We start from the raw sequence: 22460 nt of genomic DNA on the forward strand, positions 1-22460 counted from the left end.
GGTCTTCCCTTAGACAGCTACCCCTCTATTCCTCTCAGATTTTCTAACCTGATGTCACTTCATCAGAGAGACCTTTCCTGATCACCTAAGCCAAAATAGCATCTACTCCCTTTACCACCTTCTCTTTCTTCTTCTACTTTTCTTTCCAGAACTCAATTGCTACCTGATATATTAAATACATTTTATGTATTATAGTGGGCTTTTCATCCCTTCCTCCACTAGGATGTCAGCTTTTGGAAACAAGAACTTTGTTTTACCTCCAGTAGTATTTCAGTGATTGAAACAGTGCCTGGCATATAGTCAGTATTCGGACATATTTGTTTAAATGAATAAATGAATGTATAAATCCTCTATTTCTCTGGGGCATTTATTTTTAAAATGCTGAAATAAAAATATTGTTCAACAGTTTCAAAGAAATAGTGTGGGTTTGTGTTTTCCATATATTTTTATCCTTTCTTTTTCACCATACCCAAAAGAACATAATGTTCCTGTAGGTGAATAAGGTTAGCACAAGCTTTGGGGGAAGACTTCCTAATAGAACAATGACAGTATAGACCAATAACAATGGAAATCAAGTCATTGATATGACAGTTCTAAGAACCTTGACAAATAGTGTTGATGGCTTAAATGCTAACAGATACAACTAAAGATAGCTGCAGTACAATCCAAAAGGCTCAAGTTAAATGTAAGCAATGACTTGGGTTTCAACAGAGGCGTTCTTTCGAAATGACCCATCCAGCTGTCTGGGACACCTTTCAGGCAGCTGCAGGACTGCATGTATCAGTCAGGAATTCCTGGGGCATTACTGAGAAACACAGCCTCCAAACCCACAAAATAACTGAGGCCTATGTTGTTGTTGCTCCACAGCTTGGAATTTCTTAATGTCAGTGACAAGTCAGGTGTGAAGTCAGCATATGAACTTGGACCTGAATGGTGAGATGCAGCTGGTCTTACAAAGCCCTGGGGCAAGAACATTACCAGCAGGGGAATGGTGCAGAGACTGAGGTTTGAATGGAAAGAGGACCATTGTGCCTGGAACATAGTCAGAAAGGTAGAAAGCAATTTAGGGCAGAGAGCGGGTGAGAAATCTCCCAGTTGATGATGCTGAAAGACTGGGAGATGATCAGTCTTTATGTAGTTTGAATTTAAACTACATTTACAAAGACTGTGGACTTTTATATATTTACAAAGACCGTGGCTTTTTATACATAGATCATGGGGAGATATATCTTTCCAGAAAAAGAAACTGTCTTGTCTTTAGCTCATGATGGACTCTTGGGAAAATGCTCAAGAAGCAGGGCATGATGTTTTGTATCAGATCCCAAGTCCACCGCTGTGGCAAGTGATGACAGTTTCCAGATGGACAGGGCCCTGAAATCCTTTTTTCCTTCTGTCTCTCGTGCCCCATTGGTGTCCCTTCTACGGAGGCTTCCTAAGTGGTCCTAGTGGTTAATAATTCTCCTGCCAATGCAGGTAGTTGTAAGAAATGTGGGTTCAATCCCAGGGTTGGGAAGATCCCCCGGAAGAGGGCATGGCAACCCACTCCAGTATTCTTGCCTGGGGAAACCCATGGACAGAGGAGCCTGGTGGGCTACGGTCCTTAGGGTCACAAAGAGTGGGACACTCCTGAAGCGACTTAGCTCGCACTGCGGAATTTAGAAGTTCAAAAACCCCACAAAGTTCTGATAAGATTGGAAATACAAAACTATCTTTATTGCTTTTTTTTTCTGATTACAAAACTAATAAATATGTAATATTTTAGGAATTTTGGGGGTTTTCTAAAATGCAGCTAATACGTATCTAATGCAGGAAATGGAGGAAGGGTATTACTAGAATAAGGGCATCTGATCCCTGTCTTGTCTCCTCATTATATCTCATCCCGAATGATCGCTGAGGGGACCAGATTTGAACTTTGAACTCGAGTGGTAGGTAGAGAATGGTGACCTCAATTGTCCCTTTGAACAGCTGCAAATCAGATCATCAAGTCCTAGGGGGAAAATCCTGAGAAACAAAAAACACCTCACAGCCCTGTGGCACAGGACTGAAAATTTCAGTCAGATTCAAAAAAACAAAGAACTCAAGTTCCAGGGAAAGAGGACGCTACCAAAAGAACAACACAGGAAGCTGAACGGGGCTCTTCTCCAGCTCTTTATTCTTTCACGCTGTCGACACTCCCTGGGGCCAAGTGCTCTTATCTAGTTTTCACACGTCCCTCCGCTTGAAGAGGGAGTCCACTCGCTTCCCTTCACTACCCACTTCTCCCAATCTTAGCCGCAACCGCTAGGTTCAACCGCGCACTTGAAAGGGTGCACATGGCTTTGTCTATCCAGCCCAGCCGGGTTTCGGTCTCTGAAATACACAAGTTCAAAGCGACCCCTCTACGTGCGCGCGGGCTGGGCAAGCGTGGGCACGCACTAGAACCGAGTTGGTTTCAAGCTTGTGGTTCGCTCCGCCGCCGGCGGTTCGGGAGGAGCCGCCCACCGGCCCCTCCTTCGAGCCCCGACAGCCCCGCCCCGCAGTTCCCGTCACGTGCCGCCGCGCCGCCCAATCAGCGCCTGCAGCGCGTGGGCTCGGGATTCAAACTGCGGCGCCTGGGACTCTCGGGAATCGGCGCTGGTCGCCGCCGTGGCGTGCGGGGCATGGAGCACCGCATCGTGGGGCCCGGGCCATACCGGGCCACCAGGCTGGTGAGTGTGCGTGCGGGGGTCTGGGCGAAGCGAGCCCCCGGCCTGCGGGCCGACCGTGGACTCGTCAGTACTCGCTTCTCCAGAGCTAGTCTGACCGAGTTCTGGAGGCGGGGCGTGTTTCAGCTTGTGAGGCCAAATTCTAGATGATGCTTAAAGAAAGGCTAGCCCGGCCGCGGGCCCAGCCCATCGAGGGTGGACGCAGCTTGGATCCCGAGACGGTGGCTGGGTTCTCGCCAGTGAACGGCGACTCCGGGTTTAAAGCGCCCGGAAGAGCTCGACGGCATCCTCCTCCCCTTTCCTGATCTTCTGGAACCCTACATCCCCCGCCGGGAGAGGATGATCCAGTCAGTCCGTCACTTTTGGGCCACCCGCCGCCCGTTACGGGCAGGGCGTGTCCATCCTGAGTGTCACTTGTGGTGACACTTGAGGTTCTTTGCAACGGTAACCTAAACAGAGGTGGATCTCTCTGGCCACGTTTCCGGCTCCTGATGTTTCTTTTTCTATCAGCACCCACCTAAATGAAGGGGAAGGGTGGGCCCGGACGGATGGTTTGAAAGAGACTTTTCAGCTTCCCTGGTGGCTCAGACGGTAAAGCGTCTGCCTGCAATGCGGGAGGCCCGGGTTCGATCCCTGGGTTGGAAAGATCCCCTGGAGGAGGAAATGGCAACCCACTCCAGTACTCTTGTCTGGAAAATCCCATGGACGGAGGCGCCTGGTGGGCTCCAGTCCTTGCGGTCTCAAAGAGTCGGACACGACTGAGCGACTTCACTTTCTTTCTCTCAGACCCCAGTGGTCCAGGGTGCTGCCTTTTTTTCCTGGGAGAAGAGCATTGGTAATCAGAGTTCTGAGGCATACTTGATTTTTTTGTGACCTGAAGCAAGTGATTATAGCGATTTCATAATGGAATAAATGGAGATAATTTGGTAATGTCCAGGGTTGGTTTTAGACGACTTTTAATGAAAGCTTAAAGGTGGTTTGGGAGGAAGAGACTGCACTCCTTGGACTGTCACCACTTCTGGCCACAGCTAACTTGAGAATTAGGCTCATTGTTCCTTGCACCCCTAAGGGATATCCAGGAAAAGATAACAGGATGGAAGAAGTTATTGCCCTCATTTTTGCAAACAATCCACTTCAGACACCCATAATGATTTTAAAATTTATTAATTTTTTAATTAAGGATAATTGCTTTACAGAATTTTAATGTTTTCTATCAAACATTGATATGAATCAGCCATAGGTATACATATGACCCATAATGATTTATTCATTAAAAAAATTAATATAAATTTAGGTTTTCCTTTGGGGTAGTCTCTAAGAGGTATGGATGCTGGTGGCAGGGACAACACTATTTTCAAATAGTGTTTTCTTATCAAGTTCCATGTCACAGTGCCTCTACCACTTGAAACCATCTGGGGTCAAGGCTATTGGTTGGTCCATCTTTAGGGATGAGATACAGATTGTGCTTTATCAGGGACATTCAAAAATTTGACTCTCTTTGGGACTGCCCTGGCTGTCCCGTGGTTAAGAGGTTTCCTTCCAATGCAGGGGCTGTGGGTTTGCTCCCTGGTTAGGGAGCTAAGAGCGCACATGCCTTAGGCGCCCCCCATGCTCCCCCCCCCCCCCGAAAAAAAGGAAAAAGAACAACACCCTACACCCTACAAACAAAAAAACAAAGCAGAATCAACACTGTGACAAATTCAATAAAGACTTTAAAAATGGCCCACATCAAAAAAAATCTTAAAAAAACAAAAAAAGCAAAAAAGCTTACTGTCCTTTGTGGAGGTAAAGTAATATTCTCCTACTGCAGATAGAGAAGAGGACAGCAGTGGATGAGATGGTTGAATGGCATCATGGACTCAATGGACATGATCTTGGGCAGACTCCCAAAGATGGTGAGGGACAGGGAAGCCTGATGTACTGCAGTCCATGTGACTTGGCGACTGAACAACAACTGCCAATTTATTCACTACACAGGGGAAACAGAGACGCTGGATCTTGGGGCGACTTGTTCTCATTCTTCTAGCTTTAGACTAAAAAAATAAATTACATGATAACTTAAACTTTTTAAATCTCATATTCACAGAATTGTATGAAGTAACTCTATAGATGCAGCCTGCCTATGTGAAAGACATTCTTGATTCTGAGTCACATTAAAGTGTTATCAAAAGAATTTATGAAGAAAAGTATTCTGTTCTTCAGAAGTTTTCAGTTCCCAAGAAATGATTTTCAAGTCACATTTAGCCAAGACTGAGTTAAATAGGAAACGAAATTATGTGAATAATTGATGAAAACACCTCAGTTTCACCAGAATTTGCTAAGTATCAATCAGTTCTCGATTTTATTCTCTTTGAGAATCTTGAACTTAAACTCAGATTTTTGAAAACACAGAAAGCGATAGGCTTTTTTTTTTTTTTTAAAGTGAGAATTCCTGATTTATTGGTGATCTCTAGTCATTACAGGTACTTTCCCCCCATTGTAAAATCTCTAAGTGTTTCTCTGAGTATAATTCATTTGTGCTTTACAGCTTCTATCAGTTAGATCAGTTAGCCCTCTTTCTCTGCCTCAGCTCTGTTTGCCTCCCTGGTTCCCAGTTTACCATTTCCGTCTTTTCCCACCGTTACACTCAACCTAATCTTCAGAAAAGCTTGGGAAAAACCTAGTGGTACACAATGAGCCGGCCTTTGCTTCCTCCTTTCATGGCTCACTATACTTTCTCAAACCATGTACAGCTCCATTTTCTGAGGTACCAAAGTCTTATCTGAAAATAACATTTTATGGACTAGGTAAATTTCTATGCCCCAAATCAAATGACAGACTCTGTAAGTCAATTCATGGTGAATATGGAAGCTAATTAGCAACTTACTCATCTTCACTGAAATAACTTTCATTTTTGTAATCCACGTATTAAATAGTTCTGTAAACACTAGTTAACAAGAAATGGTGAGAAAGAAAATTGATTTTTCTGAAAACAGCATAAATCTACCAATCCTTTCTTTGAACTTAATTCTGAGTTGTATGTGTCTTCTGATATAACAGGTGAACTTTAAAAGACTTACAGGTGTCATTGAATCTGAGAGTTTGAATCGACTCTAAAGATTCCAGTTCTCTCATTTTGTTGTTATTGTTTAGTTGTGAAGTTGTGTTCAACTCTTGGCGACCCCATAGACTGCAACACGCTGGGCTCCCTTGTCCTTCTCTGTCTCCTGGAGTTGGATGCAATATTGTTCTTTACAGCATTGGACTTTACTTTGACCGTCAGACACATCCACAGCTGAGCATCGTTTCTGCTTTGGCCCAGCACTTTCATTCTTCCTAGGGCTATTAGTAATTGCGCCCTGCCCTTCCCAGGGGGTCACCTTCTGACCTGGGAGAGCACCTCTTCTCGTGTCATATCTTTTGTCTTTTTTTGTACTGTTCATGGGGTTCTTACGGCAAGAATACGGGAGTGATTTGCCATCCCTTCCTTCAGGGGACCACGTTTTGTCAGAACTCTTCACTTTGACCTGTCTGTCTTGGATGGCCTTGCACAGCATGGCTGATAGCTTCATTGAGTAATGTAAGCCCCTTCGCCACAACAAGGCTGTGATCTGTGAAGGGGACTCTCATTTTATTGAGGCCTAAAGTGGTGAACTGACATGGTCAAGTTCACACTGCCAGTGTGTGGCAAGTACACCTTTATCTAGCACTTGTTTGTCTCTGAAGTCCCTGGCCAGTGCTGTATTATAGCACCACTATCATAATATTTTTGATACTAAGAAGTAAAGAAATGGAATAATGTTCAAGAGAAAAAAATAGGAAGCACATTTCAATACTCAGAAAACTGAGATCATGGCATTCAGTCCCATCACTTCATGGCAAATAGATGGGGAAACAGTGAAAACAGTGTGAGACTTTATTTTCTTGGGCTCCAGAATCACTGCAGATGGTGATTGCAGCCATGAAATTAAAAGACACTTGCTTGCTCCTTGGAAGAAAAGCTATGACCAACCTAGACAGCATATTAAAAAACAGAGACATTACTTTGCCAACAAAGGTCCATCTAGTCAAAGCTATGGTTTTTCCAGTAGTCATGTATGGATGTGAGAGTTGGACTATAAAGAAAGCTGAGCGCCAATGAATTGATGCTTTTGAACTGTGGTGTTGGAGAAGACTCTTGAGAGTCCCTGCAAGGAGATCAAACCAGTCCAAGGACTGATCCTAAAGCTGAGGCTCCAATACTTTGGCTACCTGACCAATGAGCTGACTCATTGGAAAAGACCCTGTTGCTGGGAAAGATCGGAGAAGGCAATGACACCCCACTCCAGTTCTCTTGCCTGGAAAATCCCATGGAGGGAGGAGCCTGGTAGGCTACAGTCCATGGGGTCGCTAAGAGTCAGACACAACTGAGCGACTTCACTTTTACTTTTCACTTTCATGCATTGGAGAAGGAAATGGCAACCCACTCCAGTGTTCTTGCCTGGAGAATCCCAGGGATGGTGGAGCCTGGTGGGCTGCTGTCTATGGGGTCGCACAGAGTTGGACACGACTGAAGCGACTTAGCAGCAGCAGCAGCAGCTGGTCAAGATTGAAGGTGAGAGGAGAAGGGGACGACAGAGGATGAGATGGTTGGATGGCATCACCGACTTGATGGACAGGAGTTTGAGTAAGCTCCGGGAGTTGGTGACGGACAGGGAAGCCTGGCGTGCTGCAGTCCATGGAGTCATAAAGAGTTGGACACGACTGAACGACTGAACTGACTGATTTCAACACTCAGTGTTGTGTTTTGTAATTTGACTTGTGTTGTGAAGCAAAAACAGTTATCAATTACATTTTATCTATGTTATTCATCTATGTTACTGCATGTAGCAATAGTTTGTTTATTCTCATTACTTTACACTATTCTGTTGCATGAATTTGTTTATTCTTATGTTGATGGACATTTGGGTTTTTAATCTATTAAATAAGAATAGTGCTATTTTGAACAGTGTGGCTTTTGGTTAACATACTTCTTTTGTTTTTTTTTTTTTTTGGTTAACATACTTCTGCTGCATATATATACACACTTAAGAATGGAATTTCTGGGTTATACAGTGTGCATATTATTTCTGGTTGCTCCATGTTCCGATTGGCACCTAGTATTGCCCATCTTTTTCATTTTAGTCTTTCTGTAGGCATGTATATTATTGCATTGGGGATTTATTTGCATTTCACTGCTAATTCATGAGATTGAACATCTCTGCATATACTATGGTAAATTTGGAGATTCTTTTATGTGAAGTGCCTGTTTAAGTGTTTTTTTCATTTTTCTTTTGAATGCCCTTTCTTGAGTTGAATTTTTCATTTTGTCTTAGAAATTCTGGTATATGTTATCTTACTCTACAGATTGCATTGTTTTTGTGCGTGGTTTTAAGAATTAAAAAAAAATTTTAAATCTGGACCAACTTAATTTGAAGCATGGCTTATCGTAGTGTCAAATGAAGTAGAAAGATTGATATGCAGAGGACATAAAGATGTTTGAATTTGGCCAGGAGGAAGACATGATTGAGAATCAGAGTAGAATTAAATTGCATGAAGTTAGGAGGTGGTTTAATAAAAACAGGAAAAGGGAAAGACCAGTTAGGTGTTTGCGTGTTGAGCACCTGCTGTGTTTGCTGTGCCCTGTGCTGCACGTCCAGGGAGCGTGCTTGAATAGACCCGACCTGGGCCCTTGACGCACCTGGTGTTGTGTACTCAGGGATGGTTACTGTGCTTGAGAGAGGCAGGCTATCGAAGGGAGAAGAGAAGTGGACCACAGGTGCAGAGGTGATTGGGCAGCGGAGAGTATGGAGAGAAACGCAGAAGAGGCGAAAACAAGGTTACAGTGTTGGGCAAAATAAAAAGAATATGTTAAGGTCAGGACTATCGTTGAAAGAAAAAGGAAGAACTGATTTCAGTAGGAAAGGTAGGTAAAAAATAAGGTTCAGAGTCTGTAAATTAATAGACTTAAAAGAGGAGCATGAAAGAAGAGAGAATGGTAGTAAGAGTAAGACTGAGTTTTCAGAACTTGTAGGACTGGCGGGATGACAAGGGTCCTAAGGAAGTGGAGTAATTATGTAGGAAGAACATCACATGTGAACATTTCATTTAATTTTGGGATGGCTGATAATGGTGTGAATATCTAGATTAAAATTTCTTTTTTCTTTTTTAAATTTGGCTGCATCATGTGGCATGTGGAATCTTAGTTTCCTGGCCAGGGATCAAACCCTTGGCCCCTGTATTGGAAGCTTGGAGTCCTAACCTCTGGACTGCCAGGGAAATCGCTAGAATTTTTTCTTTTCTTTTCTTTTTTTTTATAGGATAGTATTCTGCAGAATTTTTAAACATTCTTTGACACCAGGCACTATATTTTATGTATCTCTTTTTTCCTCTCCCCATACAACGCCTCGTGTAATAATCAGTAAGTACTTGCTGAATGAGGTAGTTATATTAAATGTAGGACTCCAAGAATTGAATTACGGCCTCAGTTTTTACTACTAGTTTTGTTCATGTATTTCTCATTAACATAAAAATCCATTAAGTTCACATCAAGGACAACTTGATGACAACATTTCCAGTAAATATTTATTGAATGAATAAATGTATTTGTTTATAAGGTTACTTTAGCATTTAAAGGTCGTAAATAGAAAAAAAAAACTTGGACTGCTTCTGTTATTGAGGCAGTCTTTTAAATGGAAAAACTGCATTTGTTGTCCTAATATTTAGGATGCAGTAACATTTTAAAAAATTTACTAAATGCTTTCCTCCATTTTTGCCCCAAGTGGAATGAAACAGTTGAACTTTTTCGCGCCAAGATGCCATTACGGAAACATCGCTGTCGTTTCAAAAGTTACGAGCATTGCTTCACAGCGACTGAAGCTGTGGATTGGCTACACGAGCTGCTGAGGTGCAGCCAAAACTTTGGCCCCGAAGTGACCCGCAAACAAACGGTCCAGCTGCTTAAAAAATTCCTGAAGAACCACGTTATTGAAGACATCAAGGGAAAATGGGGCCAGGAAGACTTCGAGGACAACCGTCACTTGTACAGGTAATGGCATGTCAGCCCTGATGGGGAAGAGCATGGGGAGCACACGTGGACCTGGTCAGTCTGATGAAATTCCTCCTGTGAGAGAACTTGCCTTGTCCCCGGGACGGGTGCTTGTACTTGTGATTTGTTGGGTGGAGAACTGCATCTGTCACTATGAGGGAACTGATTGCGCTTGTTCTTGGCTTCATAGAGCACCCGTAAGTAGTCTTTTGTCACAGTGGCTTTCAGTAATGGAACCTTTTCGTGCCTTCTATAACCTGGAAGGATGGCTATAGTAGAGTGCCTCTCCTGGGGAATCTGAGAGGGTGAAACAGTAGCTCTGGCTTGCACCTTTCTGAGCAATGTGAGGGTGTGTGTTCAGGGTTTCTTGGCAGAGGTGTCTGATCTCCAAGCAGAGCTCAGGCTCATCATGAGGAATTGTGCTGGAACTCCCCCATGTCTCAGATTAACTCTGCAGTGCGTGGCTGCCTCCCGGCCGCATTTCAGTGCTCCTCTGTGATTGCTTACTTACTATGCGATAATCTGAGGGCAAGGACGTCCCTCTATTGACACTGCCCTTCTCATCGCACGCTAGGCTGGTTTATTCCTGGAAGTGGAGAGGGCCTGCCTGAGATTCAGGGAATGAGGGAATACTTAAAGAGGAATGAAAAGAGGAATCATTGAGGTATCTACAGAGAGGGCTACCAGAGCACCAAGAACCTGTGAGGGATTAAAGGAAGAAATGAAGATGGCGAGCCCTTAATATCTGCTGTCGTTTACTCCAGTGGAAGAATAAGGAATGCTCTTATAGCACGTTCAGCGGGGCATTTGGGGGCCACTGGGACGCCTGGCTTTGAGCAGAGAAAGCGTGCCTGTTCCCTGCCTGAGTCACGTCGTCGGTTCCTTTGGGGACTAGCTGCTGAGGAAGGGCTGCAGAGCAAGTGCAGGGGGGTCACCAGCACTCAGGCTAGCACCCAGCAGTGTGTATGTTTAGGCTCTGACTTCCTCATGGAATGTCATCAGCAATCTCCCCTTCTAGGCATCAGGATTGTCAGCTGGGCAATTAGTTGTCTCTCCACTTGGCAGTTATTTCTGGCTTGCTGATCCAACTTTTAATTAGAATCTTGGATGATATTAGCCTGTTCTGAGACCATAGTGCATATTAGTATCAGGCAGTGGAAACTCTAGCCCTGGTTCCACATGACATACTTCATTGGGAATGCTTAAGTGATTGTTTCTCTTGGGAAGCTATAATTGCTTGTACCCCATCAAGAGTTAACTCACACTCCTAGAAGGTTGTCTGGAGGAGTAACTTGAAGTCTCTTTTATTGTGACCTTAGATTGGGTACCAGCCATTGAGTCCCATGAGGCTTTCAGAGATGCCAGGCGAGTAAAACAGAAGCCTGTTCTAGGAGCCAGCGCCGCCCCCCAGCAGTGACTGTCAGAGCAGGTTTCACCTCAATATGAAGACTTAATCATTTGTCCTTTAAAAAATAAAGTGCCTTGAGTTGAGAGCTCACTCAGGAGTGTAGAGGCACCTGTTGGCACGAGGCAGCTTCCAGGACTGAGTGTACAGCTCGTGATGATATGCTGACTTGCCAGTGCCCCAGGGAGGATTGGGGACAGGCTGCCCTCCCTGCTCAGTGTCCACCTGCTCCTTGTGGTCGAATAGTACCACTGCCAAATCGTAATGAGAGCCCATGAGGGACATTAGGAGCTCGAGGCATATTAGATTTGAAAAATAGGTGAAGAATCTATAAGATAAATTCCTACAATGCTTTTAAATATCAAGCTTTGTGGAGGAGGAGCCTCTATAAGTAGTGTCAAAGTTGGAATGGGTAGCTGAGAGTTCTTAAAAGAAAGGAACTAGCATTGTGGAGCACCTGTGATGGGCCAGAGTCACTGCATAGTCATCATTTACCTCGGCACCTGCAGATGTCTCTTATCTAATCTTAAAAATAAGGAAATTAGTGAGACCAAAGGTACCAACTTGTCCACAGTCACTCAGGTGGTAGTAAAAGAGAATTTGAACTGAGGGCTCTGCATCCGAGGCCTGTGTTCTTGTGTTGTGCTTGACTGCCTCCATTTCCACGGCATGAGGTTGACTAGCTTGTTAACTAATTTAAGGACTGAATGAGAAAACACAGAATAGTAAATAAGAAATAGTTGGTGTAGTCAACATGTGTTCATATATTCACAGAATTCTAGAAATGTGTTAAGTACTGTGTAATACATATTGAATAATCAACTGTCTTCTCAAATAGAGGCGGTAAGGTAAACATTATCAGCTGAAATACTTATGTAAATGTAGGGGATGGGTGGTTGCCTGGGTCTGGGTTACAGAAAGCAACATGAAATATAAAGACAGAGTATTTTTTAAAGGCAGAAATTACACACACACACAGCAGAATTTTATAACAGAAATGATGAGTTATGTTTTTACTTTGTAGTGTATTAAATCTTATTTCTAGTTTAAAAAATGTATTTATTGTGTGATTGCATTCACATGTGTTAACTATGATTTTATTTTTCAAGAATCTAAGAGTTAAGTATAGAAAATAGGAAATAGTGAATTTTTGTGTGTAAAAAAGGAAAATAAGATCCTAATATGAGAATGTCCCTAACAATCAGAGATGTTGCAGAGAAAGGTCCAGAGCTATTTACTGAACCACTTCTTTGTTGTTAGTAACACTGATGACTAGAAAGAGTGGCTAGATTTGCTACCGGTAAAGACAATTACATCATAGTCATCGGGGTCATCATAGGGTCATCATTGTCCAGCCAGACAAGATGCTATCATCTGTGTCTAACCAAGCTTTGTGGCCCTCGACTTCAGATGAAGAGAACCTGCACTACCTTGTATGTTTATGAGAAGTTTCAGTTTATGTAGCAGTTTCGCTTTATGATCTCATTTGATCTTCATGACAACCCTGTGAAGTAGACAGAGTGGATATTTCATCCTCAGAGAACCAGACACTTGTCTCTTTGAAACATCTAAACATAACACCAGGAAATTCCATGCCGATCCCTGAATTACCCATTTGTGTATGTGAACAAATGGTTACGTGGGATTATTTGAACCTAATGCCAACAAAGGTCCATCTAGTCATAGCTATGGTTTTTCCAGCAGTCATGTATGGATGTGAGAGTTGGACCATAAAGAAGGCTGAGCACCAAAGAATTGATGCTTTTGAACTGTGGTGTTGGAGAAGACTCTTGAGAGTCCCTCGGTTTGCAGGGAGATCAAACCTGTCATTCCTAAAGGATATCAGTCCTGAATATTCATTGGAAGGACTGATACTGAAGCTCCAATACTTTGGCCACCTGGCCAGAACTGACTCCTTAGAGAAGACCCTGATGCTGGGAAAGATTGAAGGCAGGAGGAGAAGGGCATGACAGAGAATGAGATGGTTGGATGGCATCACTGACTGGATGGACATGAGTTTGAGCAAGCTCCAGGAGATGGTGATGGACAGGGAAGCCTGGTGTGCTGCAGTCCATGGGGTCGCAAAGAGTCAGACAGGACTGAGCGACTGAACTGAATGTAGTGGGTTATATAAAAATAGAAGTGTATACTGTGATCATCGCTTGTTTTGGACTATTTAATAAGGAGAGCATTTGGTCTGTTTTAGATTTTTAGCAGGATAGGTCCTTTGATCTGGAGCCTCCACCTGCGCCTTGCCCTGCTCTCATTACCAGGGCTAGCTCCGGGATGCAGTTGTAACTGGATGGTGCTCACAGTTTACAGAGAGGAATTCACTAGTTCCCGTGTAGTGTGTGTGAGCTAATGTGTTGTTGTTTAGTTGCTAAGTCGTATCTGACTCTTTGCGACCCCATGGTCTATAGCCCACCAGGCTTCTCTGTCCATGGGATTTCCCAGGCAAGAATACTGGAGTGGGTTGCCATTTCCTTCAGGGGATCTGCCTGACCCAGGGATTGAACCCTTGTCTCCTGCATTGGCAGGCAGTTCTTTACCACAGAGCCACCAGGGAAGCTCTGATCTAATGTGTAGGGAACCATTTTCTTTTTATTCTACTTATTCCTGTTCCTTTTTTTTTTCATCCCTCTGTTTCTGTCTCTTTATGTGTATCATCTCACATTCCCAATTCTTTCCCCTTTTCTTTTTCTTCTACTTAGTTTCTCCTTTTCTTTCTGTCTTTTCCCTTATATTTGCTTTTTTTTTCTGGCTTATTTCCAACTTGTGTATTTTAATTTGAACCTAAAATTTGTTATGTAGATTTTATCAGCTTTCTTGAATGTAAATTTCACAGTTCTTAATTTAAAAAATAGGAATCATGCTATGTAGTTTCAAAACTTACCATATAAACCACAGTAATGAAGACTGGTATTGGTGAAGGGGTACATGGATGCCTGGATCAGTGAAACAGAGTCGAGTCCAGAAACACACTTATGAATATGGCCAATTGATTTTTGATGAAGATGCAAAAACTCCTTTAAAGAAAGAGACCAGTCTTTTTGGTAAATGACGTTGGAACATTTGGAAGGTAACTGTACTTACCACTATACCACCGGCAGTCATAACATTGGAAAAATCTGTTCATCTACATGCAAAAAAATGAAGCTCCACCTAAATCTCATTTTTTTATACAAAAATTCATTCAAAGTGAATTGTAGATTTCAGTGTAAAACTATGAAAATTTTAGAAAAACAGGAGAAAATCTTTATACTGAAGGGTTAGACAAGGAGCTTTTAGACATGACATCAAAAGCATGATTTATAAAAGAAAAAACATGATAAATTGGATTTCATCAAAATTAAAAACTTTTGCTGTGTGAAAGGTGCTAGTGAGAGGATGAGAAGACTAGCTACTATTGAGAAAATATTTGTAAACCACATGTAAGTGGACTAATATCAAGAATATATAAAAAATTTGCAAAACTCAACTGTGAAAAAACAACTCAAAAAATAGATTTGAAAGGACACTTCCTCATTAGCACTAGGGAAATGCAAATTAAAACCCTGGTGAGATACTTCTATATATCTAGTAGAATGGCTAAAATAAGAAAATTGATAATGCCAGAATCTAGTGGGTGCAGAACAATTGGAAATCTCATCCATTGATGGTGGGAAGCCTAGGTTGGTAAACACTTTGAAAAACAAAGTCACTTTGGAAAACAATTTTTCAGTCTCTTTTCAAATTAAACATGTATTACTTACATCTGACTCCATATTCTGCTCCAGAGCATTTACCCTAGAGAAATGAAAACTTATGTTCACACAGAAACTTGCATGTGAATGTTTATAGCTGCTCCATTAACTCAGCTGTTCCTCCATGGGTGAGTGGATAAAACACTGAACATCTGTATGGAATGCTGCTATGTATATCGGCTGCAGTAGGGGGTATGACTATACAGTCAGAGCAGGAGAGGTTTTTTGGTGAATGATGGAAATGTTTCCTAATTGGGATGGTGGTTACACAAGTGTCTATTGATAGAGCATTATACACATACACACACACAATGGAAAAAATGATCAATTTTGCTATATGCTAATAACATTTTTTAAATACTGGAGATTTGAAAAGTCTGTATTTGTTACCTCTAGTGAAAGAAATCCAAATGCCCCTGTGGGCCTGGAAAAAAGTCTTCATTGTTACCATATGGACAGAGGAGCCTGGCGGGCTACTGTCCTTGGGGTCAATAAAGAGTCGGCCATGACCCTACTTACTGACTAAACAACAGTGTCTTTTGAAGGGGCAGATAGGAACTTCTTCACGTTAATGGACTATTGGCTCCCTCTGGTGGACACCTTTTGTTCTTATAGTCAATTTCAATATTGTGATTGTGATTTTGTTTTTCTTTTCTTTTTATTCATTTCCTCAAGTCTTGTGTTCTTATCCTGTGATGGCTAGATAAATTTTGTACCTTTCATATGCATCAGTTTTTTCATCTGTAAAATGACAGGACTGGGACTAGTTCTTCAAGCATATTTCTTTCTTTATTTTGGCTGTACTGGTCACTGTTGCCATGCACAGGCTTTCTTTGTTGCAGTGAGTGGAGGCTACTCTAGTTTTCCTGCATGGGATCCTCATTGCTGTGGCTTCTCTTGCCGTGGAGTGTGGACTCTAGGGTGCACAGGCTTCAGTAGTTGGCACACGGGCTTAGTTGTCCCACAGCCTGTGGGATCATCCCCGTGTGTGTGCTCACTTGTGTCCAACTCTTTGCAGCCCCGTGGACTGTAGCATGCCAGGCTCCTCTGTCCATTGGATTTCCCGGAATACTAGAGTGGGTTGCCATTTTTTACTCCAGGGGATCTTCCTGTCCCAGGGATCGAACCCACCTCTCCTGCATTGGCAGGCAGATTCTTTATCAGCTGTGCCACCAGGGAAGGCGATCTTCCCAGACCAGGGATCAAACCGGTGTTCCTTGCATTGCAAGGCAGATTCTTAATCACTGGATCATCAGGGAAGCCCCTGAAATAGATCTTTAAGGTCTTTTTCCATTCTAAACTTTCATTATTCCAAATATTGAGTACTTATCACAGGGGTTTTCCAGTGCTTAGGTGATGAAGAAGATAAGAAATAAATATGACATTCTTTTTCTCCTCAGTTTTGCAGTCTCTCTTGAGAGAGAGTATACATGTATGAAAAAGATAAGTGGCAGAAACAAGGCAGTTTTGAGTTTAACCAAAAAATTAGAGGCACTGCACTGACAGTCCTTGGGTTAACATAGCTATTTTGTTTTACTAGCATTATGTTTTCAGTCACTGAAAAATTTTTTCTCATTTTTATTTTTCAATTTTGTATATTTTATAAAAGTAATGCATTCCTCTGATTCAAAATTTACAAAGTACTGAAGAGTATATTCGAGGAGGGCATGGTAACCCACTCCAGTGTTCCTGCCTGGAGAATCCCATGGACAGAGGAGGCTGGTGGGCTACAGTCCGTGGGATCGCAGAGAGTCGGACACGACTGAAGTGACTGAGCACAACACAGAGAGTATATTCAGTGAGAATCTCCCTTCTACTTTGCTTCCCCAAGGTGGGGTTCAAGCCTTGAACTTGCACTGAATCTTTCTTACTTTTATTATTTATTCTAAAGTTGTGTTGGTTTTTTTATACCCTAAATTACAGTTTGACCTGGATGCTCAGTTCAGTTCAGTTGCTCGGTTGTGTCCGATTCTTTGCGGTCTCATGGACTGCAGTATGCCATGGACAGGCTTCCCTGTCCATCAGCAACTCCCAGAGCTTGCTCAAACTCAGGTCCATTGAGTCTGTGATGTCATCTAACCATCTCATCCTCTGTCATCCCCTTCTACTCTTGCCTTCAATCTTTCCCAGCATCAGGGTCTTTTCCAATGAGTCAGTTCTTTTGCATCAGGTGGCCCAAGTATTGGAACTTTAGCGTCAGTCCTTCCAATGAATGTTCAGGACTGATCTCCTTTAGGATGGACTGGTTGGATCTCCTTGCAGTCCAAGGGACTCTCAAGAGTCTTCTCCAACACCACAGTTCAAAAGCATCAATTCTTCTGCACTCAGCTTTCTTTGTAGTCCAACTCTGACATCCATACATGACCACTGGAAAAACCACAGCTTTGACTACATGGACCTTTGTTGGCAAAGTAATATGCTTTTTAATATGCTGTCTAGGTTGGTCATAGCTTTTCTTCCAAGGAGCAAGCGTCTTTTAATTTCATGGCTGCAGTCACCATCTGCAGTGATTTTGGAGCCCAAGAAAATAAAGTCTGTCACTGTTTCCATTGTTTCTCCATCTATTTGCCATGGAATGATGGAACTGGATGCCATGATCTTAATTTTTTGAATGTTGAGTTTTAAGCCAGCTTTTTCACTTTCCTCTTTCACTTTCATCAAGAGGCTCTTTATTTTCTCTTCACTTTCTGCCATAAGGGTGGTTCATCTGTGTATCTGAGGTTATCGATATTTCTCCTGGCAATCTTTATTCCAGCTTGTGGTTCATCTAGTCCAGCATTTTGCATGATGTACTCTGCCCATAAGTTAAATAAGCAGGGTGACAATATACAGCCTTGAAATACTCCTTTCCCAATTTGGAACCAGTCCGTTGTTCCATGTCCAGTTCTAACTTGCTTCTTGACCTGCATACAGATTTCTCAGGAGGTAGATAAGGTGGTCTGATATTCATGTCTCTTGAAGAATTTTCCACACTCTGTTGTGATTGACACAGTCAAAGGCTTTGGCATGATCAATAAAGCAGAAGTAGATGTTTTTCTGGAACTCTCTTGCTTTTTCAATGATCCAACGGATGTTGGCAATTTGATCTCTGGTTCCTCTGCCTTTTCTAAATCCAGCTTGAACATCTGAAAGTTCACGGCTCACATACTGTTGAAGCCTGGCTTGGAGAATTTTGAGCATAACTTTGCTGGAGTGTGAGATGAGTACAATCGTGTGGTAGTTTGAACATTCTTTGGCATTGCCCTTCTTTGGAATTGGAATGAAAACTGATCTTTTCCAGTCCTGTGTCCATTGCTGAGTTTTCCAGATTTATTGACATACTGAGTGCAGCACTTTCACAGCGTCATCTTTTAGGACTTGAAATAGCTCAACTGGAATTCCATCACCTCCACTAGCTTTGTTTGTAGTGATGCTTCCTAAAGCCCACTTGACTTTCCGTTCTAGGATGTCTGGCTCTAGGTGAATGATCACACCATCGTGGTTATCTAGGTCATGAAGATCTTTTTTTGTATAGTTCTTTCTATGTATTCTTTCCACCTCCTCTTAATATCTTCTGCTTCTGTTAGGTTCATACCATTTCTGTCCTTTATTGTGCCCATCTTTGCATGAAATGTTCCTTTGGTATCTCTGATTCTCTTGAAGAGATCTTTAGTCTTTCCCATTCTATTGTTTTCCTCTGTTTCTTTGCATTGATCACTGAGGAAGGCTTTCTTATCTTTCCTTGCTATTCTCTGCAACTCTGCATTCAGATGGGTATATGTTTCCTTTTCTCCTTTACCTTTAGCTTCTCTTCTTTTCTCAGCTCTTTGTAAGGCCTCCTCAGACAACCATTTTGCCTTTTTGCGTTTCTTTTCCTTGGGGATGGTCTGGATCCCTGCCTCCTGTACAATGCCACAAACCTCCATCCATAGTTCTTCAGGCACTCTGTCTGTCAGATCTAATCTCTTGAATCTATTTGTCACTTCCACTGTATAATCGTAAGGGATTTGATTTAGGTCATACCTGAATGGTCTAGTGGTTTTCGCTACTTTCTTCAAGTCTGAATTTGGCATTAAGGAGTTCATGATCTGAGCCACAGACAGCTCCCCGTCTTGTTTTTGCTGGCTGTATAGACCTTCTCCATCTTTGGTTGCAAAGAATATAATCAGTCTGACCATCTGGTGATGTCCATGTGTTGAGTCTTCTCTTGTGTTGTTGGAAGAGGGTGTTTGCTATGACCAGTGTGTTCTCTTGGCAAAAAATCTTTTGCCCTGCTTCATTTTGTACTCCAAGGCCAAATTTGCCTGTTACTCCATGTATCTCTTGACTTCCTACTTTTGCATTCCAATCCCCTGTGATGAAAAGGACATCTTTTTTGGGTGTTAGTTCTAGAGGGTCTTGTCAGTCCTCTTAGAACCATTCAGTTTCAGCTTCTTCAGCATTACTGGTCAAGGCATAGACATGGATTACTGTGATATTGAATGGTTTGCCTTGGAAACGAACAAAGATCATTTTGTTGTTTTTGATATTGTACCCAAGTACTGCATTTCGGTCTCTTTTGTTGACTATGATGGCTACTCCATTTCTCCTAAGGGATTCTTGCCCACAGTAGTAGATATAATGGTCATATGAATTAAATTTGCCCATTCCAGTCCATTTTAGTTCACTGATTCCTAAAATGTCGATGTTCACTCTTGCCATCTCCTATTTGACTACTTCTAATTTAGTTTGTTTCATGGATCTAACATTCCAGGCTCCTATGCAATATTGCTCTTTACAGCATTGGACTTTACCTCTATCACCAGTAACATCCACAACTGGGTGTTGTTTTTGCTTTGGCTCTGCCTCTTCATTCTTTCTGGAGTTATTTCTCCGCTCTTCTCCAGTAGCATATTGGGCACCTACCTGTGGTCTGTCAGTATCATGTCTTTTGCCTTTTCATACTGTTCATGGGGTTCTCAAGGCAAGAATACTGAAGTGGTTTGGCATTCCCTTCTCCTGTGAACCACGTTTTATTAGAACTCTCCACTATGACCCTTCCGTCTTGGGTGGCCCTACATGGCATGGCTCATAGTTTCATTGAGTTAGACAAGGCATATTCAGGGAAAATCTCCCTTCTGCTTTTCGTCCCCAAGGTGGGGTTCAAGTCTTGAACTTGCAGTGAATCTTTCTTATTTTTATTATTTATTCTTAAGTTGTATTGGCTTTTTATACCCTAAATTCCAGTTTGACCTGGATGAGAAGAAGTTAAATAACTTTCAAATGCATAATAGCAGTAGAGGGGGAAGAGCAGATCAGAAGATACTTTATTGTTTCTTTTTTCCATGTAAAAGCTTTAGGAAAAAAATATAGAAAAGTCACAATGTTAACAGTAGCTATTTCTGGATAGAAGGCTTAAAGAGAGCACAAATTATTTTCTCTCTTCTTAATATTACTCATAGAATGTATATTGCTTTTATTTTCAGTTTTTTAAATCATAGCAGTAAAACAGGGATAAATCCTATTGTGTGAAAGTTTACAATGACAGTTGTTGAGTCGCTAAGTCATGCCTGAGTCTTTGCAACCCCATGGACTCCAGCATGCTCGGCTTCCCTGTCCTTCATTTCCTGAAGCTTGCTCAAACTCATGTCTGTTGAGTTGATGATGTCATCCAACCATCTCTTCCTCTATCACCCGCTTCTCCTCCTGCCCTCAGTCTTTCCCAGCATCAGGGACGGAATGAGTTCTTTTAGGTACCTCTGCTCCACACTGTTATCCCACTTGCTTCTATGGATTAAGAAGGCCTCCTGCCATTGTCAGTAAACAGAGGATGTTGCAGCCATTTAGATTCAGGATGAGAAAGCAGAGGATGCTAGTCCCAGGTAGCTGAGGTGCATATCAGAGGAGTGAGTTCCATAAACCCAGACTCTTGCATCTTCCCATATACATAAAAGTGCTAAGTTCATTAATTTGAGATATGTGATTCTCTTTAATTAACAGTAATCTTTCATCATTCTCACTATCTGGACTTTGTCGTAAAACTCCTATATCTTGGCTCTCCCCTTACCTCTTTGGAGCAGTCTCTCGGTAGTTTCTCAGAGTTATTGTTTCAGTTGACAAGAGTAAAAACTCATTCAGTAGAGAAAAGGCACAAAAGTAGCCAAAAAATCTTGGACAGGACTTTTCGCTTTATCAGAAACTAAAATGCCATGGGGCTAAACAGTGGATAATAGACCTGGAATAAATCAATATGGAACTGAATAGAGTAGAGAAAAAGACAAGCTCTCCATCCAGTTGCCTTTCCTACAGGCACCTAATTAGCTTCTAACACAGGGTCTTAACATTTGTGACCCTGCAAGTCTTTAGAAGAGAAAATCCTGCCCGCCCCCGCCCCAGTTACCACCTTTCCATCACTTCTCTACATCCTACCAGATTGTATCATGGTTTTGTTGTCTGCCTGGTCAACGCAGGAAGAGTTTGTGAGCCAGTCAGTGTGGATGGAAGTTGTGCAGCCTCCTGGAGGAGCGGGTGGAGGACATCTGTCTGCGTCCTGAAAATGGGATAGGTTCTGGATGATCAGATGGGAAAGGGAGGGGGTGGGTATTACAGGAGACAGGGCTGGTACGACCACAGCTCTCAGTCAGGTGTGCCTAAGGCAGCTTTACTAGGAGAAGAGGGAGGAAGGAGTTTTATTAGTAGGAAGTCATAGGGCTAAATTTGGTGATGTTTCTTAAACACCTGGCTTGGCGTTGACGTTTACGTAAAAGGAAAAAGCAGCCAAGGCCCATGCTTTGAGTAGAAATGAAGTCTGTGTTCTAGAATAGAGTTAATTGAATAGTAGTAAGTAGTAATAAATTTTTAAGGCAGAGAAACTGGTGAGGTTTTCAGGTGACTGTGGTGGGGGCGGGTGTTGCCCAGATGAGAATGCCAGCCATGGGGTTGAAAAGGAAGGAAGGACCCTTATTTTATAGCCAAACTCCAAGCCAGCCCCTAACTGCTCTGTAGACCTTCAGGCTTGCCTGAAGTCTGATACTTTTTAAACGTGTTATCCATTAGTCTGAAATCATTGTTTTCATTTAGAATCTTTGTGAATATTTAGCGTTTTCTTTTACTGATGACTGGAATGTAACAGAAGTCCTTTTCAAGGCAACTGTCAATCATCATACCTTGTAGTTCTTCAAGCACCTACAGTGTTCAGGGGGCGTCTGAGTCTTCGGAATGGCTCTGTTTCTCTTTCCTGTATCAAGGGCTCAGGGACCTCGGGTACTGGATGAGCATCTCAGGGTGTCTGTCCCCGTACCTCCCACACGGGTCAAGAATGAATGTCCAGGTTGTGCTGTCATAGTTGTGGAGTAATATGGGAAAATATGCAGTAGACATTTGACTTTTTTTTGCTGCCACACATTCTAAACTCCTTTTTTATCTTGCGGGAGTCCTTGTTTGTGTGAGCTTTGGTGGGAGACAGGTCCCGCCCCACCCCAGCCCCTAGTGGAAGCCTGGGCGGCTAAGCTGCTGTCTCCCCGCCCCGAGTGGTTGGCGTGCATGCATGCCTCGTGCCCTTGGCCCTTGGCGTGTTTTCCCTAGGACTTCAGACAGCTTAGAATTTCTTGTGCTGGCAGTGGTGG

General features: G+C 42.6%; 1 protein-coding gene across 1 annotated transcript in view; it reads left to right on the top strand.

Moving 5' to 3' along the window:
- The first annotated feature begins 2566 nt into the window (after positions 1-2566).
- The window catches only part of DEPDC1B (DEP domain containing 1B), a 92253-nt gene continuing 72359 nt past the window's right edge, over positions 2567-22460 (top strand). The window contains exons 1-2 of the mRNA XM_043488952.1: positions 2567-2687; positions 9464-9729. Of these exons, the coding sequence (XP_043344887.1) occupies positions 2640-2687; positions 9464-9729 (314 nt within the window). The 5' untranslated portion in view covers positions 2567-2639. The remainder of the gene's footprint in view (positions 2688-9463; positions 9730-22460) is intronic.

The sequence above is a fragment of the Cervus canadensis genome, chromosome 16, assembly GCF_019320065.1.
Source record: "Cervus canadensis isolate Bull #8, Minnesota chromosome 16, ASM1932006v1, whole genome shotgun sequence".
NCBI classification, from domain to species: Eukaryota; Metazoa; Chordata; class Mammalia; order Artiodactyla; family Cervidae; genus Cervus; species Cervus canadensis.